The 19,923-nt window shown below is 40.3% G+C and overlaps 1 protein-coding gene across 2 annotated transcripts; it reads right to left on the reverse strand.

The window, feature by feature from the left end:
- Nucleotides 1–1,361: 1,361 nt before the first annotated feature.
- Nucleotides 1,362–18,804, reverse strand: LOC103480986 (atrial natriuretic peptide receptor 1). Of its 2 annotated transcripts, XM_081599672.1 has the most exons (23): nt 18,665–18,804; nt 18,212–18,323; nt 12,995–13,127; nt 12,787–12,919; nt 11,549–11,650; nt 10,441–10,543; nt 9,982–10,127; nt 9,841–9,913; nt 9,627–9,771; nt 8,477–8,563; nt 8,267–8,410; nt 8,070–8,191; nt 6,789–6,927; nt 6,612–6,660; nt 6,433–6,534; nt 6,204–6,323; nt 5,310–5,403; nt 4,994–5,081; nt 4,399–4,538; nt 3,387–3,539; nt 3,218–3,316; nt 2,512–2,603; nt 1,363–2,433 (listed from the first exon to the last, which is right to left on the reverse strand). In XM_081599672.1, exons 1-23 carry the CDS (start codon nt 18,698–18,700, stop codon nt 2,284–2,286), a joined length of 2,562 nt encoding a protein of 853 aa, XP_081455798.1. In that variant the 5' UTR covers nt 18,701–18,804; the 3' UTR covers nt 1,363–2,283. The 2 variants fall into 2 exon arrangements, with proteins under 2 accessions (XP_081455797.1, XP_081455798.1); XM_081599671.1 differs by having other exon boundaries at nt 1,362–2,433; nt 9,627–9,913.
- Between the last annotated feature and the right edge of the window lie 1,119 nt (nt 18,805–19,923).

Here is a 19,923-nt window from a genome sequence, read left to right on the forward strand (position 1 = left end):
GCAGTCTCTTATCCAACATGGCCGCCTCCTTTACGTTCTGCAGTCTCTTATCCAACATGGCCGCCTCCTTTACGTTCTGCAGTCTCTTATCCAACATGGCCGCCTCCTTTATGTTCTGCAGTCTCTTATCCAACATGGCCGCCTCCTTTACGTTCTGCAGTGTCTTATCCAACATGGCCGCCTCCTTTACGTTCTGCAGTGTCTTATCCAACATGGCAGCCTCCTTTATGTTCTGCAGTCTCTTATCCAACATGGCCGCCTCCTTTACGTTCTGCAGTCTCTTATCCAACATGGCCGCCTCCTTTACGTTCTGCAGTGTCTTATCCAACATGGCCGCCTCCTTTATGTTCTGCAGTCTCTTATCCAACATGGCCGCCTCCTTTACGTTCTGCAGTGTCTTATCCAACATGGCCGCCTCCTTTATGTTCTGCAGTCTCTTATCCAACATGGCCGCCTCCTTTACGTTCTGCAGTGTCTTATCCAACATGGCCGCCTCCTTTACGTTCTGCAGTGTCTTATCCAACATGGCCGCCTCCTTTACGTTCTGCAGTCTCTTATCCAACATGGCCGCCTCCTTTACGTTCTGCAGTCTCTTATCCAACATGGCCGCCTCCTTTACGTTCTGCAGTGTCTTATCCAACATGGCCGCCTCCTTTATGTTCTGCAGTCTCTTATCCAACATGGCCGCCTCCTTTACGTTCTGCAGTGTCTTATCCAACATGGCCGCCTCCTTTACGTTCTGCAGTCTCTTATCCAACATGGCCGCCTCCTTTACGTTCTGCAGTCTCTTATCCAACATGGCCGCCTCCTTTACGTTCTGCAGTGTCTTATCCAACATGGCCGCCTCCTTTACGTTCTGCAGTCTCTTATCCAACATGGCCGCCTCCTTTACGTTCTGCAGTGTCTTATCCAACATGGCCGCTTCCTTTACGTTCTGCAGTCTCTTATCCAACATGGCCGCCTCCTTTACGTTCTGCAGTGTCTTATCCAACATGGCCGCCTCCTTTATGTTCTGCAGTCTCTTATCCAACATGGCCGCCTCCTTTACGTTCTGCAGTGTCTTATCCAACATGGCCGCCTCCTTTACGTTCTGCAGTCTCTTATCCAACATGGCCGCCTCCTTTACGTTCTGCAGTCTCTTATCCAACATGGCCGCCTCCTTTACGTTCTGCAGTGTCTTATCCAACATGGCCGCTTCCTTTACGTTCTGCAGTCTCTTATCCAACATGGCCGCCTCCTTTACGTTCTGCAGACTCTCTGCTTCTTATTCTGATTTATTTCAGTTTAATTTAATTCAGGATGAATTAATTTAAACTGAGCAGGTTTGAGATTAAAACACAGAAAACTTCATTTCTTGACAGAATAACTTTATTTTATCTGTTACAATTAAAACCACATTTATGCATTTATTATGTTATTCTTATTGGTCTGAGTTAATATTTTCACCTTAGATATAATATTTTTATTAACTATAAACAAAAAACTACAACTAATAGAAATAAAAGCTTTAAAACAATCTGTGAATAAACTATGAATCACTGAAAACTTTATTTTTCTAACTTTTAGTGATTTTACATACAATATGAAATTAATGACTGAAGCAATAAATGTATTTATTCTAATGATACACGTGTATTATAAAATAAATGCACATATAATACGAGAAAAATCATGTACCTAAGAATAAAATATCTAAATAAATAAATAAATAAATAAATAAAATAAAAAGTAAGTAAATAAATAAATAAATAAATAAATAAATAAATAAATAAATAAATAAATAAATAAATAAATATGTTTCTAAAGGAGGAAAGTGATGATTCTTACTAAACTACAGGAGAGTATCAGGACCAGGCTAAGAAATAATAATTTATATGAATATAGTGATATGATTACAAGAATAAAGTCAAAATATTCAGAGAATAAAATGTTATGAGAAAAAAGCCAGAATTGGACAATAATAAATAGATTTAAATCTGAAAACCTTGACATGGAAAATGAGCCTCTCAGCTGCGTTAACATGAGGAACATTGAGCCTCTAATGACGTTTTTAGTTTAGTTTATTAGAGATCTAAGATATTTATGCTCCTTTTTAAACGCATCAGCTTCCTGCTACACTTTATTCTGATTTTATTTTATTTATTTTCTATCCTGGCCATCACACTCTGTCCTAATAAACAGCCAAATTAACCTAATAACTAAAGTAAATTCTAGACTTTCCCACTGATCTAGAACCGAAGCTGTAGATGTAAAAACTCGGATCGTCTGCGGTGAAGTTCTGGATCAAACCGGATCCAGGAGCAGATCGTCGCTGACGAACCCCGGCACCGGGAACGGATCCTTCTCTGGTTCCGTGTTGGGTTTGGCCGGCCTGCTGTCCGGCCCAGTCGTCTTCTTCCCCTCCAGCCAGTACGTCACCATGTCTCCTTTGCCCTGCAGGCAGCAGGCTGTTACTGGGCGGCCTCCAGTGCTCCCAGTAGCAGCCTGAGTGGACTCTGGTGGAGGGCTCACCTTGACCTGCAGCGTTCCTCTGCACTCCAACACGTAGCCGCCGATCTCCTCCAGCAGGTAGAAGGCGCTGGAGCTGCACTGGATCTTCAGGGCTGGACGGACACAGAGGCAGCTTCTTAAAGGGCCATACCACCTAATTCAGGACTACACCTGCCTGACTGAAGAGTGTTTTCAGACTGCCGTGGTTCTCTTTCTCTCTGCACTGCATTGAACCAACCTGTTCCCCTCCTGGCCTGTGGGGGCGCTGCACAAAGAACCACTGAAGAAAACAATGAGCGCAACTTCCTTCTTCACCAAAAGGAAACAAAAATGGAGGCATCAGATTTTAGCAGTAGGAGGATTTCTCTTTAGTCTTTGGCTAACGATCATGAGTCATTTCTCCTGCTAGGCTAACACGTTTGTTTTGGTTGTATTTACCCAGAATGCCATGCTCTGTAGTCCACTTCCTGCTTTTGGAGCGGTTTCTGGTGTGCTTAGCGTTCACATATGCATTCAAATCACACCAGAGTTCACTTCAACCGAACCCAGACTGAGGTTTGTAGCGGACCAGATTTCATGCTTTGGTCTGTTTGAACATTCACGCCTCCCCAAACCAACCGGACATTCTGGACAAACGGACTGGAGTTTGATTACAGCAAACCAAACTGGACTGGTGTGAATGCAGCCTATAAAACCTGATCAGCTGGTGCAGTTTGGTCGTTGTTACCCAGGCTGGTGGACTCCATCCTGGACGACGTGTTGACCGTGTCTCCGAACAGACAGTACCGAGGCATCTTGGTCCCCACGACTCCGGCCACCACCGGACCTGAGCAGAGGGACACACTCAGAGAATAGATCATGACCAGTTTCAGCTTCCCGGCCGTCTGCATGCGTACCGGAGTGAATCCCCGCCCGAATCTGCAGCTGCATGCCGGGTTTGTGGGGAATCCTGAAGGTGCGACAGACGCCGACCAGATCCAGAGCCATGCTGGCGATCTCTGAGGCGTGCAGGATCCCGTTCTCCTGGGGGACGCCGGACACCACCATGTCTGCACAGGGGGTGCCAAAACACAGGGCTAGCTACAGAGCTAGCTACAGGGCTACCACACAGGGCTATCTACAGAGCTAGCAAACAGGGTTAGCTCTCAGAGTTAGCTCACAAGGTTAGCTCATGGGGTTAGCTCACAGCGTTAGCTCTCAGGGTTAGCTCACAAGGTTAGCTCTCAGGGTTAGCTCACAGCGTTAGCTCTCAGAGTTAGCTCACAGGGTTATTTCACAGGGTTAGCTCTCACAATATGCTCTCAGAGTTAGTTTATGGGGTTAGCTCACAGGGTTAGCTCTCAGGGTTAGCTCTCAGAGTTAGCACACAGGGTTAGCTCTCAGAGTTAGCACACAGGGTTAGCTCTCAGAGCTAGCACACAGGGTTAGCTCTCAGCATTAGCTCTCAGAGTTAGCTCTCGGAGTTAGTTTATGGGGTTAGCTCAAAGGGTTAGCTCTCCGGGTTAGCTCACAGGGCTAGCTCTCGGAGTTAGTTTATGGGGTTAGCTCTCAGGGTTAGCTCTCAGAGTTAGCTCACAGGGTTAGCTCTCAGAGTTAGCTCACAGGGTTAGCTCTCAGCTAACCTTGTGAGGGTAAGCTCACAGGGTTAGCTCTCAGCATTAGCTCTCAGAGTTAGCTCTCAGAGTTAGCTCACAGGGTTAGCTCACAGGGTTAGCTCTCAGCTAACCTTGTGAGGGTAAGCTCACAGGGTTAGCTCTCAGCATTAGCTCTCAGAGTTAGCTCACAGGGTTAGCTCTCAGCATTAGCTCTCAGAGTTAGCTCACAGGGTTAGCTCTCAGGGCTAGCTCTCAGGGCTAGCTCTGAAAGGTGCATGAAGGAGCTTTAGCGTCAGCGTGTTTCTGCTCTCACAGGCGTCTCCGATGGTTTCCACCTTGTAGACGTCGTAGTTGTCGATGATGTCGTCGAACGTTGTGTAGAGCTTGTTGAGGAAGTCGACCACCTGGTAGGGGGTGCTGCTGCTGGACAGCTGGGTGAACCCGACGATGTCACTGCAACGACCAGCATCAGGCTGTGGTCACACAAATCACATTTCCTTCATACTGCTAGCTAAATGCGACTGCAGTCAGACTTCTGTGTGAACAGTTTACGACCCCAAAGCGCAGAAGAAGAATATTCAGATCACACAGCAGTAAAGATGGCCGCCGCTGTCTGTGGATGGATTTTAAAGTTATTCGGAGCCGACAGCCTCAGATCACAAGACGAAGGAAGCTAACAGCAGCAGAGCATTGGCTGCAGCCTCTGACCCGGTTCTGACCAGACTTTGACATTTTTCAGAGTGTCGTGCCTCTGGTAAGGCACAGACCCACCAGGCAATGAGACTGTCTGCTGTATTTTCAAACACGTTTGCTGAATAAGTTCCCCAACGCGACACTTTGAAATGTGCATGAAAAACTCTGATGGAAGTTCAGCTGCTGATCTGCAGGAGTTTAAGGAAAAATGATACCTGAAGAAGACGGTGGCGCTGACGTAGCTCTGAGCCTGCAATGGTTTCCCCTGACGCAGATCATCAGCTACCTGCTTGGGAAGCATACCTGCAGGAGACAAACAGACAGCAGGAGGACAACTGGAGGACGTCCACGCACGGTGGACTGGACGTCCGATCTGTCGGCTTCCCTCGCTGCCTGGAAAAGTTCAGACTGAGGGATAAAACTCAGGAGTTTCCCTGTTTCCTCTGCAACACCGAGCCACTGATTGGATTATTGATGATCAATCCACAGGAAACTGATAACCGCTGTAGGTCTGTGTGTGGAGGGTCTTACTGTACAGCAGCCGGTCGGTTTTCTGTTTCTCCAGCGTCAGGTCCTGAGTCCTCTCGGCCACCAGGACCTCCAGGTGTTTGCTGTATTTCTCCATCTGAAACACAGAAACGTCACATCGGCAGACAGGAAACACAAAAACCAATCAGATCCTCCAGTTTCAATCTGCCCACAATCACAGAAATCTACTCAAAATCAACAGGAATTTTACAACATTTGAGTTCATTTCAAATTTATGACAGAAATAGTCACAATTACTGGGTTTAAACCACAGAAACACAAAATCTCACCAACTATTCTTCCTCTAGTTTCCATGGCAAATATCTTGGTTCACTTTAAATGAAACAAAATTAGCTAAGAAGTAACTTTTCAGCAAGATATATAAGTTTGTTTTAAATCAATAATTCCTGAATTCTGATGATGAGAAAAATGTGTTTTCATAAGTTAAATAATCTGCCAGTGAAACTAGAACTTTGTCATCAATATTAAGAAATTATTTACTTAAAACAAGCTCTTACTGAATCTCATCCTAAGGTAGTTTAGTCTTATTTTAAGTGCAGTAGAATATTTGCGCTAGAAACTAGACAAAAATACTTGTAAATATTTTGTATTTTTCCAGTGTGACTCCCACCTGTAGGTGGCAGTATTACTTACTTGATGTCCAGTGACAAAAAGTCATAATTATCGTCAAACATAATTGAAAATATCGCAAAGTTCCTTGCAAATATTTCTAAAGTGGCTCCAGAAAATTGGTCATTTTGATTACAAAAAAAACCCAAATGCAATTTCAAAAACCCGGAGGGACTGACTGACTTCGGCAGAACGCCGCCAAACTTTCAGCGTCGGCTTCATTTCTCACAAGAATCGTTTGATTCCAGTGGGTTTGCTGGTCTTTACCAGGTTCATCATCATGTCCACTGGGCTGACTTTGATCGGGTTGATCCGGTGAACAAACTTCTTGACTTGATCAAAAGTGGGTCGGTGGACCGGGTTGTGGGAGCGACAGCGACGGATCAGCTTCAAGAAAACCAGCAGATCAGGAGAGGAGAGTGGCGGTCAGAGTGAGCTGATATTAATCTGTAGTAGCAGCCTGAAAGCTAAAGCTAAAGTTTCTGTGAGTTCACACCTCGGCATAGTCGGCAGGACAGGGACAGGTGTTGTCAGCTTTACTGGAGATCAGCTCAGGTAGCGGCGGACACCAGGCGCTCTCCAGGTTCGACTCTTCAGGCTGCACAGTTACAGTTACCTTAACTATTAGACCGTTTTACCAGGGATAATCAGAGACCTGGAGGAGCAGCCGCTTACTGGGACTGGGTCGCTGCGAGTCGCTATTTCCAGAAGAATGATGGAGTAGCTGGGAGGGCAAATCCACAGGTTAGCTAAACGGTTTCTGTTAGCAAAGCTAAGATCTAAACATTTTCAGGTAGGGCTGAGCGGTACGGCTTAAAGATAAAACTGGTCCTAATGGGATCCGTTATAAACCTGAACACGTCTCCAGCGAGTGTCGGCTCCATGCTGGAGTTCTGAAACTCGGGCGGCATGTAGACCTCCAGGAGCCTCCGCTGGTAGGAGGACAAAGGCTCGGCGCCATCCTCCCTGCGGTACGTCCTCAACCCGAAGTCTGGAGCAGGAGACAGAATAAACACACTGAAGGCGGTGAAACTGTTGGGGGCTCGTCCGGGATCTGAAAAGAACTGATGGATAGATGGGTCGCACTTCAATTTTATAGTGGTGACTGTTAGTTTTAGTTATTTAGTTAGTCAGCTACTCAGTTAGCTATAGAATTATAAAGTGATTGTAATGAATGCTAATCAGTTAGCTAACCAGCTAGCCAGTCAGCAATCAGTCAGTTTGCTAGTCAGTTAGCTGAATAATTCGATAGTGATTGTTAGTCAGATAGCTACTCAGCAATATAATAGGTTAGCTAGTCAGCTAGTTAGCTACAGAATTAGACAGTGACTATACACTGCCAGTATGCCTTGGTGGGCCCCATACGGGGGAAAGGAGGGTTGACATATGGGTCCCATATGGGTTTGTCCGCGGGTTCCACATTTCTTCAAGACAGCCTACATGGGCCCTAAATGAACAAACCTATGTGGGCCCATCACCATGTTGGGCCCACATAGGCTGTGGCCCTACATGGGCAGACTCATGTAGGGCCACAGCCCAAATGGGCCCTACATGGGCCCTATATGGACAAACCCATGTGGGGCCACCGTGGACAAACCCATGTGGGACCCATCTGGTCTTCCCCTTTTCCCCATATGGGGCCCACCTGGGCATGCTGGCAGGGTAGTTACTGTTCATCAGTTAGCTAGCCAGCCAGCTAGCTAGCTAATCCACCAATGTAATCAGTTAGCTAGTAAGATATCTTGTCAGTTAGCTGGTCAGTTAATGAGTTAGTGACTGAATTACATCTGTATATCTGAATAAAATGGTTGAATCCACTTCTGGCTGAATTATTTCCGAAGTTTCAGTGCGACGGTCGAAACTGGACGGGTTGGAAATGAGCTGTTGTCCGTTTAAAACGGGTCAAAGTGTCGGGTGTGAACACACCCAGAGTGTGTGGCTTTTTCTTTGGTAGTGACTTTACCAAACAAAAAGTTTATTTTGTTTCTACTTGGTTCACATCAACACAATATTTACTGTAGTTTGGAGTAAACTGCAGGATTGATTTAGCTCAGTCAGATTTAGATTTGTATTGGTTTATGTAACTGGCCTGCTGGACGTAGAGACGGTGACGGTAGCTGCGGCGCTGCTGACCTGTTATCTTGCACACCCAGCGGTCGTCTAACACACAGTTCAGGGACTTGAGTCGGCCATGACACATCTTGTGCTGGTGGAGGTACGACATTCCTCTGGCGATGTCTGTGGCGAAGGAAAACCTGGCGGCCACAGCGAGGGAGAGTCATCGTCACGTCACGCCGTCGACACGCTGCTGCTGCTCGGGTGGAGCTCACCTGAAGCCCCAGTTCAGGGGGATGTCCTCGTTCAGGAGGACGTCGTGGAGACTTCCCTTTGGGCAGTACTCTGTCACTATGGCAACGTTCGGCACGTCGATGCATCCGCCGATGAACTTACACAGGTTAGGATGATCGAGCTCCCTGAACAGAGAGACGGAGTCAGAGATGCTTTCAGCTGAGATGATTCGCTTCCTGTCCGTTTCTTACCGGACTTGTTTGACTTCCTGTCTGACGGTTTTGGACAGAGAGAAGGATTTGGTTAGGACCTTTTTGATGGCCACCGTTCTGCCGTCGCTGCAGAGGAGAGATGTTTTAAACGCCAAACAGGTTGAACATGTAGAGTCAAACTCATCTGCATAATAAATGCTCTTAAAGGGCCGGAACGTATAAATAAAACCCGTTAAACTGTTTTTATAGTAATAAATGTCTGTATAAGTACTGCTTTAAATACTGAACATCGTTTCACATCGATCTGTCCCTCCAGTATTTAATCATTTCTAAATTCTCATTCATTCTCTGGAGATAAATTAGCAAGGAATTTTGCAATAATTGCATTTATTTATGATGGGAAATTTGATTTTTTTTTTTGTTACTCACCACCGGAGGTGAGCAGAGTACTCAAAAAAATATACTCAAGTAAGAGTATCTCTACTTCAACTTATTTTTAATCAAGTAAAAGTAAAAAGTATTTGGTAAAAAGTCGACTCAAGTATTCAAATTATCAATCATTTAATATTTAAACCTGATATAATCAGACAAACCAAAATATAAGGTGGAAATATTGGTATTACAAGGACCAAAATGATGATAATTCATATATAAAATAAAACAAAGGTAAAAGAAAATGTTTCCAAATCAATAGAAACTAACAGAAACTACAGGTGTGTGTCTGAGTCTGGTGGATTTTTGGTTGGTTGGATTTTCACTCATTGGGGGAAAAAATCCAGAAATTTTACTCAAAAGTAGAAATACTTTATAATGAAATTATTCAAGTAAAAGTAAAAAGTTCAGCGTAGTAAAAATACTCGTAAAAGTACTTAAAAAAGTTATTCAAGTAAATGTAGCTAGTTACTTATCACAACATCGATCACAGACTATAAGACTGAATAAAAGTAAGAAATATTGCCACCTGCAGGTGGGAGTTAGTATCTGTTTAAAGATTTTGTGGAAAATTAGCAATAAACTCACAATTATGCATTAGAGTCATATTTTGTACATTGGAGGGACTGATTGATGCAATTTAGCAGAATACAGATAAAAATTGTTTTAAGCAAAAACTGGTTTTATTTCTGGGCCTCATAAGCAGCTTTGGCGGGCCGTGGTTGGCCCCCGGGCCCTCAGTTGGATGTGTGCGTACTAAATGCCGGTGCAGGTGAACGGCGCCCTCCGGCTGGCTGGCTGCGCGGTGCAGGAGCTGATGGCCGTCACGCAGCTGACGTTGCTGTCGGTGTGTCCAGCCGGTTCGCTCATGATGCTCCCCATGGTGAGGTGAGCCTCCGGGTCTATAGGGTCACAGCATCCGGTCAGGACCCAGTTCAGCCCACCGCCCGTCAGGCTCGCGCCACCGGTACCTTGTTTTATTGTGGAGAAGTCGATGATCCAGCTCTCGTCCCACAGCAGCTTCTCTTTCTGATACCTGAGCCACTGCAGAAACAGATTCCTGAGTGATTCCTGTCGTCATGGCGACGAACCGTCTGGTTTGCGTTTCTCACCACGGCCGTCAGGATGAAGGAGAGGCAGAGCAGGCTGAGCGGCAGGCCGATGGCCGCCTTGGTGCCGGGACTCATGGGACATCCGCCGCAGTCGGCCGGACAGGTGGAGCAGTCCTCTCCGTCCTCACAGGTTTGATCTCCACACACTGCGGGAGACATTCAGGAAGAAAAGCACAGAGCAGAAATCAAGACAAAACTGTGGGAAAATGTAAACATTTTAGATAAAAAAACAAATTTTCCAACCAGAACTCTGTTTTAGCTTCACCTGGCTCATATTCTGTAAAATTACTCACCTTTTGTTATTAATCTGTTAATCCCATTAAAAATCACCAGATTATCTGAACAGAGATGGTCCAGATCTTTACTTTTACCAGTTAGATAACATTTCGGAGGTTTTCCCTCCGTTGGCCCGTCAGAGCGCTGTGGCTGGCGGTCTTATGGTTTCATTGACAGACGGACCTACAGCCGGCAGGACGGTGCTCTTCGCCTCCAGCGCCGCCTGCATGGTTCCCACCCTGATGTGAGCGATCAGCGAAGTCAGACCCGGATGGAACAGAACCACCTGCAAGACGACGCGCAGGGATCATTCACAAAAATAACGAGGTTAAAGTGACAATTTAAGATCAAACTACCTGGAATCAAGAGGCCACAACTTTAAATATGTTCCTGCTACGGATTAAAAATCTAATTTAAGACTTTTTCCATTCCATATGTCATTTCTGAGTCTAATATCTTTTTTTATTGCTTTCTTTTCTAAAAAATTAATTACAAATAATAGAAAATATTTTCAAAAAGTGTCTTTTCATCCTTTGCTGGTTGTCTGATGGAGTTATTATGGTCAGACTATGAAAATCTTAGTTTAATTAGAGGAATACAGTCATAATATTAGCAGGAAAAGCATCTTAAAATTACAAGAAAAAAAGTTGTTTTAATGGGAAAAAACTTGGATTATAATTATTTTGTTATTTTTTTGTTTTGGGTGTCTCATAAAATTATTATTTAATTCTCCTAACATCACGACTTTATCCTCATATTTATGTTTATATTGTATTCTTGTAACATCATAACTTTATTCACATAAAAAGAGAAAAGCCTGAGTTTATATTGACTTGAAGTCAATGAAGAAGCTGTGAAAAACAAAATGGCCGCCGTGGACCTGCTGACGTCACTGAAATATGGAAACCCAACAAATGCATTTGTAAAAAAAAATTAATTATTCAAAACGTTTATAAGCATTTTTACCACCCAGCCTAAAAACCCCTGAAGTGTAAACCAGGGCATCATCTGCATGTGGTGATATAAACAAACCTTTTTACTTTTTCAGTTTGATGGAAATCCTGTTATAAAATAAAAAACTTTAACATAATGCATCACTTTTCCTTTAAAAATGTAAATTTTACTGCTAGTTTTCCCAGAACAACTGAAACTGAACTGAATTTTTAACCTTTTTTTCCAGTTTGCTCTATGAAGTTTCATTTTTAATCGTTTTTAATAATTTTTAGCTCGTTTTTAATCGTTTTCCGGGTTTTTAAACGTTTTGAACGCGTGACGCTCGGGTTCTCCTCGCCTTGGCGGTCCAGTTGGTCTGGGTCATCTTCCCAGTGGTGGAAATGGTGTGAGTGAAGATTTTCCCATCATCAGGAATCCAGGGGCCACAGATGCTCTCAGTCTGCAAACAGGAAAACAGCAGTTCGGTTTTAGACAATAGTTTAAACATGTTAACTTTAATTTGATGTAGTTTTATTGTCCACAGGTTTGATTTCTGTAAAACATCCAAGAAAAGAGAATATTTTTAATTTCTCCAGTAGTTTTACGAAAAAAGACAAAGATGGAGGAAATTTTTACATTTATTATGAGTTAAAGTTTATTTTAATATGCATGTAAAGTGTTATCACCGCGGTACCAACAGAACCTCCATGGTACCAACAGAACCTCCTGGTGCTCACCATGGTACCAACAGAACCTCCTGGTACTCACCATGGTACCATCAGAACCTCCTGGTACTCACCATGGTACCATCAGAACCTCCTGGTACTCACCATGGTACCATCAGAACCTCCTGGTACTCACCATGGTACCAACAGAACCTCCTGGTGCTCACCATGGTACCAACAGAACCTCCTGGTGTTCACCATGGTACCAACAGAACCTCCTGGTGCTCACCATGGTACCAACAGAACCTCCTGGTGCTCACCATGGTACCAACAGAACCTCCTGGTGCTCACCATGGTACCAACAGAACCTCCTGGTGCTCACCACGGTACCAACAGAACCTCCTGGTACTCACCACGGTACCAACAGAACCTCCTGGTGCTCACCATGGTACCAACAGAACCTCCTGGTGCTCACCATGGTACCAACAGAACCTCCTGGTGCTCACCATGGTACCAACAGAACCTCCTGGTGCTCACCATGGTACCAACAGAACCTCCTGGTGCTCACCATGGTACCAACAGAACCTCCTGGTGCTCACCATGGTACCATCAGAACCTCCTGGTACTCACCATGGTACCAACAGAACCTCCTGGTGCTCACCATGGTACCAACAGAACCTCCTGGTGCTCACCACGGTACCATCAGAACCTCCTGGTACTCACCATGGTACCAACAGAACCTCCTGGTGCTCACCATGGTACCAACAGAACCTCCTGGTGCTCACCATGGTACCAACAGAACCTCCTGGTGCTCACCATGGTACCAACAGAACCTCCTGGTGCTCACCATGGTACCAACAGAACCTCCTGGTACTCACCATGGTACCATCAGAACCTCCTGGTGCTCACCATGGTACCAACAGAACCTCACCATGTATCCCATCGGACAGGAGTGGATGTTGGCATGATGGATGCAGCAGTTCTCTCCGGTCGCCTCGGTCCAGCTGGACGGACAGTCTTGATGTTCACAGAACCATCGAGCTGAAGCAGCATCTGTTATCGAACTGAAGACAGAACCACCAGGTTAGGAACCGGGTTCAGAACTTTGGGTTGTTCTGGACCCGGTGGAACCGGCTGACCTTTGGGAGAAAACCCGGTTTTGGACGGCCCAGTGGTAGAAGGAGTCCCGGGCCGTGACGGAGTAGACAACGGTGAAAACCTGACCGGTTTTTACCAGCTCTGGAGGACGCAGGACCCAGGACATCTCCATGCCTGGACATCAGGAAACATGTTATAACAACGATAAACATCAGGAAACATGTTATAACAATGATAAACATCAGGAAACATGTTATAACAATGATAAACATGGAGATAAACATCAGGAAACATGTTATAACAATGATAAACATGGTGATAATAAACATCAGGAAACATGTTATAACAATGATAAACATCAGGACACATGTTATAACAATGATAAACATGGAGATGATAAACATCAGGAAACATGTTATAACAATGATAAACATCAGGAAACATGTTATAACAATGATAAACATGGAGATAATAAACATCAGGAAACATGTTATAACAATGATAAACATGGAGATAATAAACATCAGGAAACATGTTATAACAATGATAAACATCAGGAAACATGTTATAACAATGATAAACATCAGGACACATGTTATAACAATGATAAACATCAGGAAACACATTATAACAAATATAAACATCAGGAAACATGTTATAACAATGATAAACATCAGGAAACATGTTATAACAATGATAAACATGGAGATAATAAACATCAGGAAACATGTTATAACAATGATAAACATGGAGATAATAAACATCAGGAAACATGTTATAACAATGATAAACATCAGGAAACATGTTATAACAATGATAAACATCAGGACACATGTTATAACAATGATAAACATGGAGATGATAAACATCAGGAAAAATGATATAACAATAATAAACATAAAGATAAACATCAGGAAACATGTTATAACAATGATAAACATCAGGAAACATGTTATAACAATGATCAACATCAGGAAACATGTTATAACAATGATCAACATCAGGAAACATGTTATAACAACGATAAACATCAGGAAACATGTTATAACAACGATAAACATCAGGAAACATGTTATAACAATGATAAACATAAGGAAACAAGTAATAACAATGATAAACATCAAAAAAAATATAATAACAATAATAAACATCAGGAAACATGTTATAACAATGATAAACATCAGGAAACATGTTATAACAACGATAAACATCAGGAAACATGTTATAACAATGATAAACATCAAGATAAACATCAGGAAACATGTTATAACAACGTTAAACATCAGGAAACATGTTATAACAATGATAAACATCAAGATAAACATCAGGAAACATGTTATAACAACGATAAACATCAGGAAACATGTTATAACAACGATAAACATCAGGAAACATGTTATAACAATGATAAACATCAGGAAACATGTTATAACAATGATAAAAATCAGGAAACATGTTATAACAATGATAAACATGAAGATAAAAATCATGAAACATGATATAACAACGTTAAACATCAGGAAACATGTTATAACAATGATAAACATCAAGATAAACATCAGGAAACATGTTATAACAACGATAAACATCAGGAAACATGTTATAACAATGATAAACATAAGGATAAACATCAGGAAACATGTTATAACAACGATAAACATCAGGAAACATGTTATAACAATGATAAACATCAGGAAACATGTTATAACAATGATAAACATCAGGAAATATGTTATAACAATGATAAACATCAGGAAACATGTTATAACAACGATAAACATCAGGAAACATGTTATAACAATGATAAACATAAAGATAAACATCAGGAAACATGTTATAACAATGATAAACATCAGGAAACATGTTATAACAATGATAAACATCAAGATAAACATCAGGAAACATGTTATAACAATGATAAACATCAGGAAACATGTTATAACAATGATAAACATAAGGATAAACATCAGGAAACATGTTATAACAATGATAAACATCAAGATAAACATCAGGAAACATGTTATAACAACGATAAACATCAGGAAACATGTTATAACAATGATAAACATCAGGAAACATGTTATAACAATGATAAACATCAAGATAAACATCAGGAAACATGTTATAACAACGATAAACATCAGGAAACATGTTATAACAATGATAAACATAAGGATAAACATCAGGAAACATGTTATAACAATGATAAACATCAAGATAAACATCAGGAAACATGTTATAACAACGATAAACATCAGGAAACATGTTATAACAATGATAAACATAAGGATAAACATCAGGAAACATGTTATAACAATGATAAACATCAAGATAAACATCAGGAAACATGTTATAACAACGATAAACATCAGGAAACATGTTATAACAACGATAAACATCAGGAAACATGTTATAACAATGATAAACATCAAGATAAACATCAGGAAACATGTTATAACAACGATAAACATCAGGAAACATGTTATAACAATGATAAACATCAAGATAAACATCAGGAAACATGTTATAACAATGATAAACATAAGGATAAACATCAGGAAACATGTTATAACAATGATAAACATCAAGATAAACATCAGGAAACATGTTATAACAACGATAAACATCAGGAAACATGTTATAACAATGATAAACATCAAGATAAACATCAGGAAACATGTTATAACAATGATAAACATAAGGATAAACATCAGGAAACATGTTATAACAATGATAAACATCAAGATAAACATCAGGAAACATGTTATAACAACGATAAACATCAGGAAACATGTTATAACAATGATAAACATAAGGATAAACATCAGGAAACATGTTATAACAATGATAAACATCAGGAAACATGTTATAACAATGATAAACATCAGGAAACATGTTATAACAATGATAAACATCAAGATAAACATCAGGAAACATGTTATAACAACGATAAACATCAGGAAACATGTTATAACAATGATAAACATCAAGATAAACATCAGGAAACATGTTATAACAACGATAAACATCAGGAAACATGTTATAACAATGATAAACATAAGGATAAACATCAGGAAACATGTTATAACAATGATAAACATCAGGAAACATGTTATAACAAAGGTAAACAGCAGGAAACATGTTATAACAATGATAAACATAAAGATAAACATCAGGAAACATGTTATAACAATGATAAACATAAAGATAAACATCAGGAAACATGTTATAACAATGATAAACATAAAGATAAACATCAGGAAACATGTTATAACAATGATAAACATAAAGATAAACATCAGGAAACATGTTATAACAATGATAAACATAAAGATAAACATCAGGAAACATGTTATAACAACGATAAACATCAGGAAACATGTTATAACAATGATAAACATAAAGATAAACATCAGGAAACATGTTATAACAATGATAAACATAAAGATAAACATCAGGAAACATGTTATAACAATGATAAACATCAGGAAACATGTTATAACAATGATAAACATCAGGAAACATGTTATAACAATGATCAACATCAGGAAACATGTTATAACAATGATAAACATCAGGAAACATGTTATAACAATGATCAACATCAGGAAACATGTTATAACAATGATAAACATCAGGAAACATGTTATAACAATGATAAACATCAGGAAACATGTTATAACAATGATCAACATCAGGAAACATGTTATAACAATGATAAACATCAGGAAACATGTTATAACAATGATCAACATCAGGAAACATGTTATAACAATGATAAACATCAGGAAACATGTTATAACAATGATAAACATGGAGATAAACATCAGGAAACATGTTATAACAACGATAAACATCAGGAAACATGTTATAACAATGATAAACATAAAGATAAACATCAGGAAACATGTTATAACAATGATAAACATAAAGATAAACATCAGGAAACATGTTATAACAATGATAAACATAAAGATAAACATCAGGAAACATGTTATAACAATGATAAACATAACGATAAACATCAGGAAACATGTTATAACAATGATAAACATCAGGAAACATGTTATAACAATGATAAACATCAGGAAACATGTTATAACAATGATAAACATGGAGATAAACATCAGGAAACATGTTATAACAATGATAAACATGGTGATAATAAACATCAGGAAACATGTTATAACAATGATAAACATCAGGACACATGTTATAACAATGATAAACATGGAGATGATAAACATCAGGAAACATGTTATAACAATGATAAACATCAGGAAACATGTTATAACAATGATAAACATGAAGATAAACATCAGGAAACATGTTATAACAATGATAAACATCAGGAAACATGTTATAACAATGATAAACATCAGGAAACATGTTATAACAATGATAAACATGGAGATAATAAACATCAGGAAACATGTTATAACAATGATCAACATCAGGAAACATGTTATAACAATGATAAACATCAGGAAACATGTTATAACAATGATAAACATGGAGATAAATGCCAGCAGAGGACTGGAGGTTAATCTGCCTTTATAAACATGCAGAACAAAATACTTTCATTTAGATTTGGCAAATATGAAAATGATGAAGATGATGAAGATGATGAGAGAAACATGAATGATTAGATTTTATCACAGTGAGTTAATTCAGTTTCTATGAAAAGAATGATTACATTTTTCATTTTTTACTCTTTCTTTGTCTTGACTCTGATTTTATCGCCACCTACTGGCAACTCATTGGTACTTCAGTGTTTTTCCTCCTGTTTCCTAAATCCACTTGAATAAATGTTGGAATCGTTTCTGGTAAAGTTCTCATGAACATTTCCTGACACATAAAGTCCAACAAATCTGCCTTATTTAAATGCCATGTTCGCCCCTCTTTCCCGTTTTGAAGAGAAGCTGAAATATCATATTAGTTGGATTATTAGACTTCAAAAGAACTGAAAACATAATGCAGTAACTGTTTATTTGACAGAACTTTAAGGAAAATCAACAGGGCCCTGTTGATTTTGTTAAAACAATTATTTCTAAACTCACTTTTTTGTTCTGCACTGATTAAACATTTTTTCACTTAAATTATTACAATAAAAATCTGTTAAAATGTAAATTATTAGTGTATTTTAGCGTCTTTAACACGGCTGACGGCAAACATGGCGCCCTGTATAAACCCTATTAACGTAATTATTAATGCAGCTGCAGGTCTGAAGCTGCGTCTCTCTGTGATTGAACTCTGACCTCCGCAGTCGATCATGTTGTACTCGTTGGGTCGGTCCAGAGGCCAGCAGTCGTACTCGCTGTTGTCCAGGTCGTGCCAACAGAACCCGGGCTGGACTCGGAAAACACAGACCTGGAAGCAACACGACAAAAACACACCAGACGGAGATCACAAACCTGCAAGATGCTGCTGCATAAGACAAAATAAATAAGATTTAAATGGGTCTAAATGAAGATGGATGTTTAAACAAAACTGGTTTTGAATTTTTTTAAAAATAAAACTTTTCAATAAACACTAATCTGAGATGATAGAGTTCAGATTTAGCTCTAAAAACAAAAACATCTAGGAAATGAAGAGTTGTTCTGAAACTAATAATAATAATAATAATAATAATAATAATAATAATAATAATAATAATAATAATAATAATAATAATAATAAATCCCATATTTCCCAGTAAACCGGCTGCTTACCCACAGGAGAAACCAAAGTCTGAGCTGTTTCTTCATGCTGCTGCTGCTGCTGCTGACAGAAACCTGCAGCTTCTGAGCTCCTCAGGCTGAGGAAGAGGAGGAAGAGGAGGAAGAGGAGGAAGAGGAGGAAACAACCCGAAGACACGAATCCAGGGATGAGCCAACACCGCCCTCTGCTGGTGGAAACTGTCACTGCATGGCGAGTTTTACTCCGTTTAAAAACGAATTAGAGGGAATTAAAATGTTTCTTAATTTCTTGACATGAAGTCAATAACTTAACACACGAAACTTTATATTTTATGAAAATAAAAGTGATTAGTAGCTCCTGAATTAGCTTTTAACTGAGCATTATAAACGTTTCTGAAGAGATCAAACATCCATAAAATCATCTTCTGTCCTCTTGAGTTTTCATTCAGATTTTGGAGGATTTTTTATTTATATTTCTAAAAAATGTAACATGAAGAATGTCAGACCAGAGGAGACAGCAGGGGGGTAAATTATTAAGTTATCGGCTGCATTTCCCTCATCCGTCTGCTGGCGGCGCCACTGAATCGCTGCTGTTTGAGCAGCAAAACTGTTGAATAATCTCAGTTTAAAACACAAAAACAGCAGAACTTCCTCTAGTTTTAGAGGGAATGTTTACAGTTTTAAATAATATTCTGATTCTTTACTAAAAAAGCAAGTTTTAAAGAAGTTTATCCATCCATCCATTTTCTTGCACCCTTGTCCCTTAATGGGGTCAGGAGGTGCTGCTGCCTCTCCAGCTGACGTTTCGGGTGAGAGGCGGGGTCACCTGGACAGGTCACCTGGACAGGTCGCCAGTCTGTCGCAGGGCAACACAGAGACACACAACCATGCACACACACACTCACACCTAGGAGCAATTTAGACAGGCCAATTAACCTGACAGTCATGTTTTTGGACTGTGGGAGGAAACCGGAGTACCTGGAGAAAACCCACCATGCACAGGGAGAACATGGAGACTCCATGCAGAAAGACCGGGAATCGAACCCAGAACCTTCTTGCTGCAAGGCAACAGCTCTACCAACTGCAATACTGTGCAGCCCAAGAAGTTTATCCGTTTTTATATGGGAACTGATCTACATCAGTCTATAAAATGAGAATAGATTTCAGTATTTCATGTTTTTATGGGACTTTTTTAACCAAAACTAAAACAAACAGATCGAAATAACTGTATTAATAATAGTTTCCATGAAGCTTGTAAATCATGGATGTTGATGTCTGTTAAAACGAATATC

Source organism: Poecilia reticulata, chromosome 18 (genome assembly GCF_904066995.2).
Source record: "Poecilia reticulata chromosome 18, P_reticulata-male-v2, whole genome shotgun sequence".
NCBI classification, from domain to species: domain Eukaryota; kingdom Metazoa; phylum Chordata; class Actinopteri; order Cyprinodontiformes; family Poeciliidae; genus Poecilia; species Poecilia reticulata.